General features: G+C 37.6%; 1 protein-coding gene across 2 annotated transcripts in view; it reads left to right on the top strand.

The window, feature by feature from the left end:
• PDE3B (phosphodiesterase 3B) overlaps nucleotides 1-6,192 on the top strand; it is a 130,164-nt gene extending 123,972 nt beyond the window's left edge. For both annotated transcript variants that reach the window (XM_031459975.2, XM_031459974.2), the window contains exons 15-16: nucleotides 2,575-2,827; nucleotides 3,989-6,192. In XM_031459975.2, the coding sequence (XP_031315835.1) occupies nucleotides 2,575-2,827; nucleotides 3,989-4,203 (468 nt within the window). In that variant the 3' untranslated portion in view covers nucleotides 4,204-6,192. The remainder of the gene's footprint in view (nucleotides 1-2,574; nucleotides 2,828-3,988) is intronic.
• The last annotated feature ends 8,665 nt before the right edge of the window (nucleotides 6,193-14,857 follow it).

The following is a 14,857-nucleotide window of genomic DNA, read 5'->3' as shown; positions in this document are numbered from 1 at the left end:
AAGGGAACCCTCCTACACTGTCGGTGGGAATGTAGTTTGGTGCAGCCATTATGGGAAACAGTATGGAGATTCTTCAAAAGACTAAAAATAAACTTACCATATGATCCAGCAATCCCAGCCCTGGGCATGTATCCAGAGGGAACCTTAATTCAAAAAGATACATGCACCCCAATGTTCATAGCAGCGCTATTTATAATAGTCAAGACATGGAAGCAACCTAAATGTCTGTTGACAGATGACTGGATAAAGAAGCTGTGGTATATTTATACAATGGAATACTACTCAGCCATAAAAAATAACAAAACTTTGCGACATCCATTTGCAGCAACAAATGGATGGACCTGGAAATTGTCATTCTAAGTAAGTCAGACAGAGAAAGAAAAATACCATATGATATCACTTATATGTGGAATCTAAAAAAAAAGACACACGAACATATTTATAAAACAGAAACAGACTCCCAGACATAGAAAACAAACTTATGGTTACCTGTAGGGGAGGGAGTGGGAAAGGATAAAGCGGGAGTTCGAGATTTGCAGACACTAATATATGTAAAATGGATAGGCAATAAGTACATACTGTACAGCACAGGGAACCATATTCAATGTCTTGTAGTAACTTATGGTGAAAAGGAATATGAAAATGAATGTTTGTATGTTCCTATATGACTGAAGCACTATGCTGTACACCAGAAACTGACACAACATTGTAAAATGACTATACTTCAATAAAAATATGAAAAAAAAAACAAAAACAAAAACAAAAAAGGTACCTGAAGCCTGCTTCTGGCTTCAGTTCATGTTCACCTAGGAATTTTATGCTAAGGAAATGCTGCCTTTATATTATCTGTACCAACAGAGGTAATAAGAAGGTGCTAGTATATACCAATTTTAGGAAACTCACTAATTCAGTGAAAGAGTATTAGAAAATTTCATTTAGACCCATTTTATAATACATTTTTAAAGTACAGAGAATTAATTCTTACCAAATAAACTTAGAAGCCATGCCTGAGGTTCGAATCCTGGCTCCTCTTTGTTAGCAGCAGTGTGACCTTGGGCAAGTTACTTAACCTCTCTGTGCCTCAATTTCCTCATTGAGAAAATAGGAATATTGATGGCAGCTCATAAGGCTGCTGTGAGGATTAAATGAATTAATTTATGTAAAGTTCTTAGAACAGTTCCTGACACATAACTGCTCAATAAATAAGATCACTAAAAATATATTTCAGTTTCACCTAATCTTTCTAAGATTCATTATTCATATGTCAAATGGGAAAAATGTCATCTGACACCCTACCACACAGAGTTGTCATGAAGGTTACATGTACCAATCTACGTGAAAAGTCTCAGTCCACCCTCTTCAAAATGATTAATTTCCTTCTCAATCTCATTATGCTATTGAACATCCTTCAGATATGGACAAAATTTTCTCACCTTGCCCAACGTTTTACCCTTTTATTATCATAATTGTGTAATCTTTGTACTTCTATAGCCATTTATGTGCCGTGGGCTTAGAAAAGCCAAGCTCCTATTTAAAAAAAAAAAAGCCAAATCTACGAAACTGTTGAATCCTGTAACGGTTTTTTTTTTTTAAACATTAATAATTCTCTTCTTCACAGAAGATAAAGTCACATAAGATTTTTAATCACAGGACAGTTTCTGGTTGTCTCCTCAGGGCTGTCTTGACTTAGCACAGACAGGCACTGCTTGCCTGCAGAATTTGTGCACCGGGGAAGTATTCACTCCCTACCAGTTCAGACACCAGGCACTAAAACGTTAACAGTGCCACTTGGGGACTGCTCAACATTTTATATAATACTGCTTTTCATCCTCACAGCAAATCTATAGATTATTACTCAACTATTACATGTGAATTGAGAATAGAGCTTGCCAAACACCACATGGGTGGTAGGTGGCAAAATCAGGTTTTGAAACCACATCTGTCTGAACTCCAGCTGTGCTCTCCAGAACCCTGGAGACCACAGTGGGAGGGTGTCCCTGGGCCCAGATCCTCACCCCAAGCACAGTAGCTCTACTTCTGTCTGTTTTTACATATTGAGTTTTCTGATTTAGATTCATTAAACGGTTCTACTGTTACAAAAAAAGGGGAAAGGCAAAGGGGGGGGGAGTTGAAAGGCATTTACATAACTCAACTCTGTACATTCAATGTAAAACTACAGCAATAAACCTTTTTCCATCATACAGTCTACCCCTAAGAGAAAGAGGCTCTATATTTAATTACAGAATCTTGGTAATTTATATAGAATTTATATATTCTATTAAAATATAATTTTTGTTTATTAGTAAATTTGCTGACGCATTTTAAAAGATGTATATTTTTCTTGTTACCTAAATATCAACCATACTTGTTGACTGGGAGTGTGAAACTAATGTCTAGTTTTGGATTTCTGAAATATTAGAGAAATTTTTACAGTTGGAATGACAGTAATTAGATTCATTGATACATCTTTGTAAAAATTTTGAGGTAGACTGTGCTTATTTAAAAAAACCTCAAGATAATTTTAACAGCAAAGCTCAACAGTTAAAGATGTACTTTTCTCTTTAATATGATCAGGGAGATGAAGAATCAAATCTTGGTTTGCCCATCAGTCCCTTCATGGATCGTTCTTCCCCTCAACTAGCAAAACTCCAAGAATCTTTTATCACCCACATAGTGGGTCCCCTGTGTCACTCCTATGATGCTGCTGGTTTGCTACCGGGTCAGTGGATAGAAGCAGAAGAGGACGATGAAACTGAAAGCTGCTATGAAGAAGATGGTGAAGAATTAGATACAGAGGATGAAGAAATTGAAGACAATCTAAATTCTAGTAAGAATACAGGGATGCTGTCATTTCTTTAATGTTATTAACTGCAAATGTCCACTTAATTGGGATTCGGATCTTTGTTTTTAAGATACAGATTCAGTAGTTATATCTTAAGTAACGACTGTCTAAACGTTAATATTGAATAGCCTCGTTTTGACTAACTACTGTTTGGGTGCCCTGCTAATGCTGCCACACAACAAGCATCCTTAGCTGAAGCAGCATCTCTGGAGGTGTTGGGCTCTCCCTGTGCACGCATGCTGGGGCTGCCACCAGAACTCAGTGTATGTGAGGTGACTGGGCCCTGGTGGCTAGTCCCCCCTTGCCTGACCCCTCCTCACACCGCTCTCCTGTCTGTTAACATGCCCTTCATATAGACTTAGGAAATAGTTCAGCACAGCTGGGAGAAGTGGAAAACCACATATTCCCTGACTCTGAGAGGAAAACCAAGTTGTGTGGCATTATGGCTTTGAACTTCCAAACTGTAATGCATAGTTTTCTATATAAAGCAATGAGTATAAATGGAAAATGAAAAAGAAACATGTTATCTTTGTAACTATAAATGAAGTCAGTTATTTGCTTTTTAAAGTAGTATTTAAATTACATCTAGCTAATTATTTTTGTTTCCCAAGCATGCTATAAATCAGAACAGATAACTACAAAGAACTCCCTCCCACCCTACCTTGCATTCAGGATTAACATAGTGAAGAGTAATCTTATGCCATTACCACCTGATGTCATTTTGGGAGAGTTGACTGGCTTCTAAAAATTATTTATACTTACCAAAATTGTGATAATTGTGTTTAATACATTTTTTAAAACCTCTTAAAATGTTGGTTTTTACTTTGCATTATTATTTATCACTTGAAATCTCAGTCCCAGCCTCCCTTCTCCCCCAACTCCCACCTCACCCAGTCTTCCCTAATCCTCTTCTCTATTTTTATCTATAATAACATCATCTAACAACAAGCTTGTGTCTTGCTCCTTTGCTCGTCTAGGTCTTCCCACCAGAAACAGCGCTCCATAGTGCAGGGATATTTCAGTCTTCTTATAACTATAACCCCTAGCAGTTAGGTAAATGTCTGGAATACAGCAGGCACTCAGATACTTATTGAATGATTGGATCATATTGCTATGATTAGAATACATGTGTTTTAAATTTCACAGAACCACAAAGGAGGAAAGGCAGGCGGCGAATATTTTGTCAGCTAATGCACCACCTCACCGAAAACCACAAGATATGGAAGGAAATAATAGAGGAAGAAGAGAAATGTAAAGTGGATGGGACTAAACTGCATGTGGAGAATTCTTCCTTACCTCAAGGAGATGAGATTCAGGTCATTGAAGAAGCAGATGAAGAGGAAGAGAGACAACTGGAATAAAAGAAAGGGCGTAAGGCCCCAAGGGCTGCACCAGGTGGAGGAAGTCACTGCCTAGTGCTCACTGTGCTGACTCCGAAAGGACCGGACCGCTCCTCGGGGACAGGCCTTGACACTTTGAGAAGACCCTTGCTGTGCTGGCAGCGTCCCACTCTGGTGCACTTTCACCGCACGAACTGAAAACGTATCCACAGAGCTTGGCTTCAGACGACTTGTGTTGCCAAGCTCTTATTTAATGCCTTTACTGGTGTATAAATACTTTGTTGTAATACTGCTTTGCTGGCTAGAAGGCTCTTATTGTTCATGAGGGGGGAGCTATAACTAAAAACTCAAGTGACTTCAATTTCCAAAGTGGCCAAAACTTTTTTGCTTTCATGAAAACAGGATTCAAAACAAACAAAGAAACAGAAACAAAACAACACATACACCAAAAATAGGACTCATATTTCCAAATGTGTCTTTTATGTCTTGGGATATTTTAGGAAGGAAAAAAAAAATCTGTGCCTATCTGAAAAAGAAATCCAGTGTTGCCTTGAGGGGTCTGTTCAATGCAGTACAATGTTCAGTGCTGTTCTCCAGCTAGGTTTATCCATGAAGGACTGAGTAACCTTTGTTATATTTAACAAAATCCAGGTGCATCAATTTCTGATGCTTTTTACTGCTGTTACCTACCGTGTGTTCTTTCTGTTCGGGGTACTCAGGTTTGCTTTGGACGTCAGAAGTCTGAATTCCAGATTCATTGACTCTATATTCCATGGTTGAATTTTTAAAGGTGTTTAGTTTTAATGAAGGGATTTTATTCTTTAGTTAAAACTGTTCTTATTTTTACTCTTGCTCAGGATTAGTATTTTTAAACATTTAGTTTAATATAAACACAGCAGAACTTGTCAGAAGGAAAAAAAAAGTATCTTAATATTGATGTTTAACCGTCTATGAAATGAGCATTATTTTCTCTCTTCTTACATAAATTTGAGACTAATTAAAGCCAAGAAAAAGATGTGTATCTTTTGCCTTAATACAGAAGTTAAATGAAATTCATCACATCAGAGATAAAGAACATGTGAAATAGTGTGAGCTCTAAACGCCACATACATTGAATAATTGGAATATGTGCTTATCTTTAGGTCCATATCTTGGGTGTCATGTGTTTAGTTACTGTAAAACTAATGTTCATCTTTCTGTTCATTTCCGTCTGCCATGAGACTACGTGACAGAAATGACCTGTGACTACTCAATACTTCTAGAGCCAAACTGCAAGCTTAATTTTTGAGATAAAGTAAATTGTGGGAGTACTGATTTAATTTTTATATTAAAAAAATCTAAATATTTTAGTAAATCATTTTACACAAAAGCACATTAAGATAATTGCAAAGAAAATAGACCATGTTTATATACTTGTTGGGGACCAAATATAGCCTAGTTGTGGAAATTTTTTGAAGATAAAGAGAACAGCCAAAATAATAGCAAGACGGTAGACTAATATTTTTCATTATTTTTGGAAACCATATTATATTGGGTCCATGCACCTTTTGTTGACAGTGAAACCATTAATTTTCAAAGGTAATTCTTTTATTTAAAGTATGTCAGCAGGCAGTTTCTTACCTTCCTAGAATATTTAGCTTATCTAAAAGGTATCAATTAAAAATTTATGTTAGTGTTGAATGTCTTGATCCTGTATGGTATCGTAATATTTAATGACTCACTAAGCTTTATTTATTAGATACGTTGCGTGTTGAGTTCCTTCCTACTACTTTTGCTACCATTGCCACATCACTGTAAACTGGTCCTTCATTACTGAGTAATAAAATTTTAACTAATTTATTATTGAGTTTGCCCTTATAATGTATATATCCTGTGCTTGTTTCTCTAGAGTACATTTTACATATTTCTGCTATTGCAAAGTACATATATGTATAAATTCACACATGTGCATGTATGCATAATGAGACTCAAATTTCCTCACTTTCTATTTTATTAAAATTTTGTACTGGGCTGTTTAGTGTGTATTTTTATTTTCTCAAAAGAAGCATGTTTTTATTCTCTTAAAAATGCTATTACTGAAAACTCAATTTAAAGTAATTTAACCCTTTAATTATTTAACCTTTGTTAAATAATTGACATGTATTAAAATAACTCGAACACTAAAAAGTGTTCTTGGTGAAACTTAAAGTCATAAATTTTAAAAATGAATGTTAAGTATAAACAGCACTATTAGATGGACTCTCGCTTGAGAAATTATTACAAGCCATATTGGAGATTCTATTTTGGTTACTACTGAATCAGATTAGTTTTTTTTTTTATTAGAATCATTTTCATCATGAATTTGCTGTTGTTTTAAGTCATAGTCTTTAAGAAATAATCTTGTAGTGCTGTCATGTATCTATGTGCTTACTGACATTTTTCTCCATAAAAATCTGCTTTTAAAGTTATTTCATGATTTGAAGGCTATATCCAGCTATTCTCACTACTCTGCTGGTGCTGTTGTATTTTTCTACTTATTTTTACAAGAATCCTGGAAATTCTGGTATTGCTTAAGTCTCTGTCTATATTGTATCATCTGGTAGGAACAAAAGAGAGGAATAGAGCCAACTCTGGTCTCTCCATTATACTTGCCAGGCCAATCTGAGCAGCCCTAGAGGGTGTGTGGGGACGACTGGTACGTGGAGCTAGATGAAAGCTTCCCAGAGGCAAGGGAGTTTAATGCTGAGAACTGAAGACTTAACGAGTTACTTTGGAAATGACTGTTTGTGGACAGAGAATAACAATGTGTAGAGGCCAGGAAAGGAGACAGCATCCCTACTTTGGAAGAGCCAAAAGAGATTTAGGGTGGCTGGAACTTAGAGTGCAAAAAGAGGGAATGGTAGAGAGAGGGTGGTTAATGAAGGGCCTTGTAAAGCATGACATACCACTTAAATTTTATTCCAAAAGGAAATGGGAAAAAATTTAGAGTTTAAATCTGAAAGTGACATAATTAAATTCACACTTTACGAGGATCATTGAAGTAACATGTTGAGTAGAAGAGTAAGATTAGACATGAAGAGGCCTCAGGGATCCACACTCAGGGATAGACTGCAGAACGGGAAACGAATGGACTTGAGATTTAAGATGCAGGCTCAATTTGCCCAGATTAATTGCATATGATGGTAAGAAAGAGATGATGGTGACTTTCAGATTTGCGATTTGGGCAACTGTCAGTGTAATTCACTGAGACAGGGTGTACTGGAGAAGGAGGTCTTGGATGTGATGGAGGGTATATTCTATTGGTTCTCTTTCTCTGGAGAACCTTGATAAAACTGCAGACACAAGGAAACAAACGTAAGTTAAAAGTAGCAGAAACAGCAGATTTAAACTCCTCAGAATATCTTCAGATGCTGCACTGCATTATCAAAAACAATACAAAAGAAGCATGTACGAAATGTTTAAGGAAATAAAATATGGAATGACAAAAAAATGAGCAAGCAATAAGAGATTAAAAAGTCACCAGGAAGGAACAGCTATTAGACTGACAGTAAACTTCTCAATACCAACAGTGGAAGCCAGAAGAGACTGCAATAATATCTTCTAGTACTCATGATGCATTAGTTATAAAAATCACTAAGAACAATGCCTATGATACGTGATAAAAAAATATTTTAGGTATTTCTGTTTCGTTACAGCCCTTATAACATAGATGTTATTATGTTTTGTAGAGGAGAAAATTCACCAAGTACGTAAAATACACATATTTATCTAATAGTCTCAAAAATACATGAATCAAAAGTTGGTAGAACTACAGAGAAAAACTGACAAATCTACAACCTGAGTGGGAAATTAAACACATTCAGTAAGGTAAATAGACCAGAAGTTAGTAAAAATATAAATAGCACAATGAACAGTCTTGTATTATTATTGGACATACATAGAACCAAATCCAACAGAGACCATTTTTCTTAAACATACAAAGAACATATATAAAAGTTGACCATGTACTTGTCTATAAAGGAAGACAGTAAATTTCAGACTATGTATCAAACCATGTTCCCTGATCATAAAGCAATTAATTAGCAATAAATAACATGGTTGAGAATCAACATACTAAAAGTCCCTGAGGGGCAGGCATGAACGAGGGCCACCCAGATCTGCTCTGCCCCTCCCTCTGCATCCTCCATCACCTACTCCTCAGGTGCCTCCTCTCTGTCTTAGGGCGGCTACTGAAGCTGCAGTCAGGCCAGGCCCCTTCACTGCTTTCCCTGCTATTTGCTGTCCCTTCCCTGTTGACAGCCCTAATGGATTCTACAGATTAAACATTCACAGCCCTCTCTAGTTGCCCTGGGATTAGCCTGTCAGACAACGGGAGAAACTACTCTTGCTCCCGATTCTAATGGAATAATTTACCATAAATGGCCTCCCTTTCCCCTCCAAGGAGCCCAGACTCCTTAGACAAATGGAGGTGAGCAAGGGCTGCCTCTAATGGGATGAAGGAAGAGAAATCAGCTGTCCAAATGGAGTCATTGTCAGAGCAGCTGCTATATTAAGTGAGAGACACTGAAAGCTTCAAATCCTTCTTGTAAACTAATCATTCCTGGTGGGGAGGTGCAGCCAAGAGCACTGCAGAACCCAGGCTGCATGCTCCAGGGTGGGACTTTCAAATAGGACAGGAGGTGATGGGGGTGCTCCTCTTCCCTGTTCACTTCCTACATCCTTCTTCCTCCCCTTCTCCCCACCCCTCCTCCTCATGCCTGCTCTGTCCTGTCCTTGCATCTGAAGAGATTCCTTGGAGCCTTATTCCTACTCAGTTTCAGAGATAAGGTCTGTCCCAAACCCCTGCTCTGGGCTCAAGTGTCTTCCACTAGTAGAAGATTAAGATGCCTGATACCACCTGGCACTGGTGCTTTCCTGGGAACCAGGACTCTGAGGGGTTGCTGACCAGGGAACATTTTCCAGGTCCATAAACTTCCCCACCAAGAGGGATGCTGCACAGGGTTATCTTGTTTATTTACCCATTACTAATTCACTCATTCAATAAATATTTATTTTCAACACAAACAAGGTGAATCCCACCTTTCTTCTACAAAGAACAGCCCAGCAGCAGAGATAACTACGTGCACATGGCAGGGCACTCACTGTAGTTGCAGCTAAGACACCACAGCGATGGCACTGACAAGATTCCCTTGTCAATATACTCAGTTCATGGTCATTAGTCCGTGGAGACCATATGAGTTGCAGTATGCCAGGAGAAGACTTCTAGGAGGAAAGAGAATTAGATGGTGTCCATTCCCCTGGTTAACTAGACTTACTGCCATCATTTTGCATTAGATATAAATATCTTATCATTATGTTGTACACCTGAAACTAATGTCAATTGTATCTATTTAAAAAAAGACCTAGTGAGAGGTGAGGGGAGACCAACACAGTAGAGCAGATACTTGTTGTTTATGGTTGCCAGACTAATTTCTAGATCCTACCTGCTGGCAGATGTAGGACACTCCTCAATGTACTGCTAACCTTGTGTAGACAGATTCAAGAAACAGGCAAGACTGAGCTTGCCTGTGAAGATCCCCCATGCCCACAGTTGAGCTTCGCAGGAGAAGAGAAAGATAGACAGCAATACCTGCAGTGCCTCAACCTTCTGAAGAAAAGAGAGACAATTTAAGGATTGAATAGGAGGTAGAAAATACGAAGGTTTGATTGCCTACCTTTCCTTCCTGGGAAAGTTCTCAGTCTCCATGTGGTTTAGACCACCTTGTTGGAATCACATGAGCCACTCCCTCTGGCCACAGTTCATTGATCCAAGAATTAACAGCAAACCCAAGTTCTAACCCATAGACTAAGCTTAGTCCATCACATTCCTCCTCAAGAATTTGAACTAGTAAACTAAGAAATCAAAATTAAGAACTTCACACCACACTATCTAATAGGAGAGGTATTGGACTTATAAGGTCACTGCAATGGGCCGAATTTTTGTGTTTCCCCAAATTCATATGTTGAGACCTAATCCCCAGTGTGATGGTTTTTGGAGGTGGGGCCTTTGGGAGGTAATTAGGCCAAGAGGATGGTTATGAAAGGGAAAATTAACAGAAGTTAACATAACTAAACACATTAGTTAAAGGAGAAAAAAGACTGATTATCCCAATAAGTGGGAAAAAATGATAAAAGTTACCCTTTCTTCATTTAAGAAAGAAAAAGAGGAATGAAAGGATGGATGGCTGGATGGGAGGGGAAAAAAAAAGAGAAACCTAGAATATAAGGGAACTTCAGTTTTGGGACTATGCACAATGATAGTCAATGTCATGTTTAACAATGAAATGTTAGTTTAAACAGACCAGAATGCTCACCATTATCATTTTTCATCAACATTGTACTGAAGGTTCTAACCAAAGTAGTAAGAAATAAAAGCCATAATAATTGGAAAGAAACAAAACTGTCATTTATAGAGGCTATGATTATCTAATAGAAAATCTGAAAGAACTGAGAAAAAGAATTTTTCAAAATAAGAAGTTTACCACCGTTGTCATATACTACCAGTGTACAAATTTCTACCGCATTTTCAGAGAATAGCATCAAATTCTGTCACCAATTTTAGTTTGGAAATGGTCCCCAAGTTCAGGGTCCCAGACTCACTTCAATTCTCTTAACAAGGCTTCATACATCGTCAAAATTCCTAGCTGGGGGTAGGATGGGTCCCTGCTTTTTTCAAGGAAAGCTTTTAAAGAGGATATTCACAGTTAATGTCATCAGGAAGACAGACATTGTAAGTGGAGATCTGGTTGCAAATGCTTTGTCTCAGTCTATTTTCGCTTAATAGCCGTCTCAATATTATCAGCCTGAATGAAGACAAAGAAGATTCAAAAAGATATAAAATATCCACCATTAAGAAGAGTTAGTATGTTTCATTGCATTTAAGTTCAAATGACTGCTTTCAGTAAAGGATAAATGGAGAAGGGCTGGTTTAATAAGCCCTCTGATGATAAAAGCCCTCGGAGCTGTTGTCAATTACCTGTTTCTCCGGTTAAAAAAAAAAAAAAAAAAGGCAAAAGTTGTCTTAAATTGCATTCCTCAAAATATACTGTCTGCATCCACCCCACACTGAAATAGCCAGATAAAATAAATGGAACATTGGTAAATTAAAAGAGGTCCAAAGAAGAGTGACAAGAGCCAAATCAGATAAAGAATCTATGATATTTTAGCCTGGAGAAGCAAAGATTCACAGAACTCAAGTGAAAGCTTTCTTCCAATGTTTAAAATGGGAGCCACATATTTAAATACCTACCAGACTAGACAGAAAGTTCAAATTAACGATGTGGACTTGGTGTAGTAGTACAAGTGTATATATCATGCAAAAAGGCCACAACTTTTGCTCCAATTATTTTTTGCTATGCGAAATGCCAGCCCAGCATTGATGGAATATCACATTTCTTTAGAGAAAAGCTGAAAATACAGATTTTTACAGGAAATCTAGATTTTTAATTGTTAACTTAATTTTTAAAATTAAACCTAAATATTCTGGAACGAATTCCAATGTGGGAGTGTGGTTTCCCCACATCACCAGAAAGCAATTATCCGACAGAAGCTGGGTGTCCTACAATTCAACTCTTCTGACACAACTCACCCGGAGTTAGCAACAGATTCCACAAGTTAAGGGCTCTGTCCCACAAGACAGCCCCTACCTCAGACGCCAGTCTCAATTCCAGGTTGTTACCTGAACTTCTGACCAACTGGCTATAAATCAGAGGTTCCCACACCCCCTCCTTGGGTTCAATGAATTTACTAGACCAGCTCACAAAACTTAGAAAACCAATTTACTCACCAGATCACAGGTTGATTACAGAGGATATTAAAGATTTCGGAATCAACAGCCAGATGGAGATACATAGGGCAAGGTCCTGAACAAAGGAACTTCATTCCTCTTGGAGTTTGGGGCCTGGCACAGTGGCACGTTGGAGGCATTATGCCTCACCGACCTGGAAGGTCTCTGAAGCCCCTCCTTTTGGATTTTTACGGAGACTCTCTGTTACACTGGCATGGTTGATTAAATCACTCGGCAAGGATGATTAATTCAACCTCCAGACCCTTTTTCCTCCTCCTTTGTAGTCAGGGGGTGGGGCTGAAAGTCCCAACCCTCTAATTAAGGTGGTTCCCCTGATAACCAGCCCTCCCCCACCTTAGGTGATTTCCAAAATCACCTCATTAACATAAACCCAATTGTTGTGGAAAGAGGCTTGTTTGAATAACAAGACACTCCTTTCACCTTAATGGCTCTGAAGCATTTTTTTTTCAGGAATTGAGGACTAGGAACCAAATATTGTAACAACAGATGCTCCCACTGGTCTTATTGTTTAGGAAACTCCCAAGAGTTTGGGAAATGTGAGCCAGGAACAATGGATGAAAACTAAATATATTTATTGTGGGTTTTTGTGAGTCAGGCATTTAGAAATGGCTTGTCTGAGCAGTTCTGGCTCAGGATCTCTCATGAGATCACAATCAGTTGTAGCTGGGTCTGCAATCAGTTAAGCTTTGAGGAGAATCTACTTCCAAGTTGGTTCACTCACATGGTTGGCAAGTTGATCCAGGCAGTTGGTGGGAGGCCTCAGTTTCTCTCCATGTGGGCCTCTCCACAGGACTGCTTGAGTGTCATCACGGCAAGAGGACTGGCTTCCCCCAGAGTGAGCAAAGAGACCAAGGTGAAAAACTGCAATGCTTTTAGACAACTTAGAATTCACACGCCATCACTTCCCTCACAGTCTATTCCTTACACAGACCAGCTGTGATTAACAAGGTTGTGTAAACCAGGTGAGGATCATTGAAGGTATTTCTGGAGGCTGGCTACCACATTCTGTATGTGGGGTTTCCTTGTTTTGTTTTAAGGTGATTTATCTTGGACATCTCTCCATATTACTATATAGAGGAAACTATATACAGCTGTAAAATATTCTATTATAGAATATACTATTCCTCTTCTGATAGATATGTTGTTACATCAACTTTTTGGTTTCATTTTGCTATTAGAAATAACATATCAGTGAATAACCTGCACTTACGTCTCCTTCATAAGTGTTCAAGTGTATCTGCTGGAGAGATTCCTAAGAAATGGTATTGTTCAGTCAGAAGGTAAATACGTCTATTATTTGATAGATAATACCAAACTGTCCTCAGGAAATGTCTGTGAATTTGCACCTATATATGAAAGGGCATGTTTCAGCACAGCCTTCTCAATAGTGATTATTGTCAAGTTCTAGGATTTTTGACAATACGGTAGATGAGATATTATCTTAGTAAAGTTTATATTTGCATTTCTTGAGTAAGATATAGTTATCTTTTTAGATGTTTACAATGTGGTGTATATTATGTGAACTGCCAAGTCTTTTGACCAATGTTTTCTATAGCATTATTGAAACTTCTTCTTCTGTGTTCTTACATTAAGGAGATTAGTCTTTTGTTTGCAATGAGATTTGCATATTTATTCCTAGCTTGTTTCCACTTGTGGTGTTGTTTGCCTTGTAGAAGATTTATGTTGTTGTTTTTATGTTGTGTTTTATTGTTTCTATAGTATATATCGCAATAGAATATTGTACAGCTATATAAAGAATGATAAAGTTTTCTATGTGGAGATATGGAGAGATCTCCAGGATAAATCATATTAAACTAAACAAAAAAGTTTACAGAATGTAAACAAAGGATGTTGCAGCCATCAAGCCATCAGCCAGCCACCCCCATCAGTGCACCCTAAGGGGATTCAGGATGGAGAAAAAACAAGATACTAGCCTTAGACAGTTAAGACGCATATCAGAGGAAGAATTTTAAAAAGCCCAGATTCTTGCATCTTCCCGTACAGAGAAAAGCACTAAATTCACTAACTTGAGATATTTGGTTTTTCTTTAGCAATATTTTGATGTTCGACTTCCCTGGGTTTTTTTTTTTTTTTTTTTTTTTTGCAAAAACTCCTACATGTCTTGGCTCCTCTCTTATCTCTGACAGGCTGTATCCCAGGCTTATATTCTCTGTAATGCCCCAAATAAAGCATAATTCTTCACTTTTAGGCTATGCTTTTTTTCAGTCGACAGTAGTATATCAAGGCATATGCTATGAGATATGAATTCAAATTTTTAGCTGTTTTCCAAATGATTCAAAAGTAGTCCCAATACCATTTATTAAAAAGTCCATCTTTGCTCCACTATATTTGAATTTGAATTTATTTCTGACTTTCTTTGCAATTCTATTTTTCTGTCTAATCATTTCATTATTACACTATTTTAATTATTCAAACTCTATAGCTTATTTCAATACCTGATAGGGCTAAAACTCCCACACTGCTATTCTTTTTGTAGCTATTCTTTCACTTTTTCATGTGAATTTTAGAAACAGTTTGTCTGGTTCTATGGGAAAAAAAAACAAAAACAAAAACCCTGATTTTATTAAATTCATATGTTAGCCTAGGGAGAACTGACATCTTTGTTATCTTCTTATCCAAGAACATATCTATCCATTTTGGCTCTGTAGGGAAACAGAATTTGCCACCCTAAAATATGTCTCTTTGGCATATTGTTTTAAGCTGGTTATTTTCTGAGAAACAGCAGACTTGGGGAAAACTCTGAAATCCCAGTGACATTAAAATTTGTAAGGGAAAACTCCAACTGTAAAGGTGTCTCCCTCTCCATACCTAGAAGAGGATGAACAAATC

Source organism: Camelus dromedarius, chromosome 12, assembly GCF_036321535.1.
Source record: "Camelus dromedarius isolate mCamDro1 chromosome 12, mCamDro1.pat, whole genome shotgun sequence".
Taxonomy (NCBI): domain Eukaryota; kingdom Metazoa; phylum Chordata; class Mammalia; order Artiodactyla; family Camelidae; genus Camelus; species Camelus dromedarius.
The sequence above is the reverse complement of the archived record's forward strand: the minus strand, read 5'-3'. Positions and strand labels throughout refer to the sequence as shown.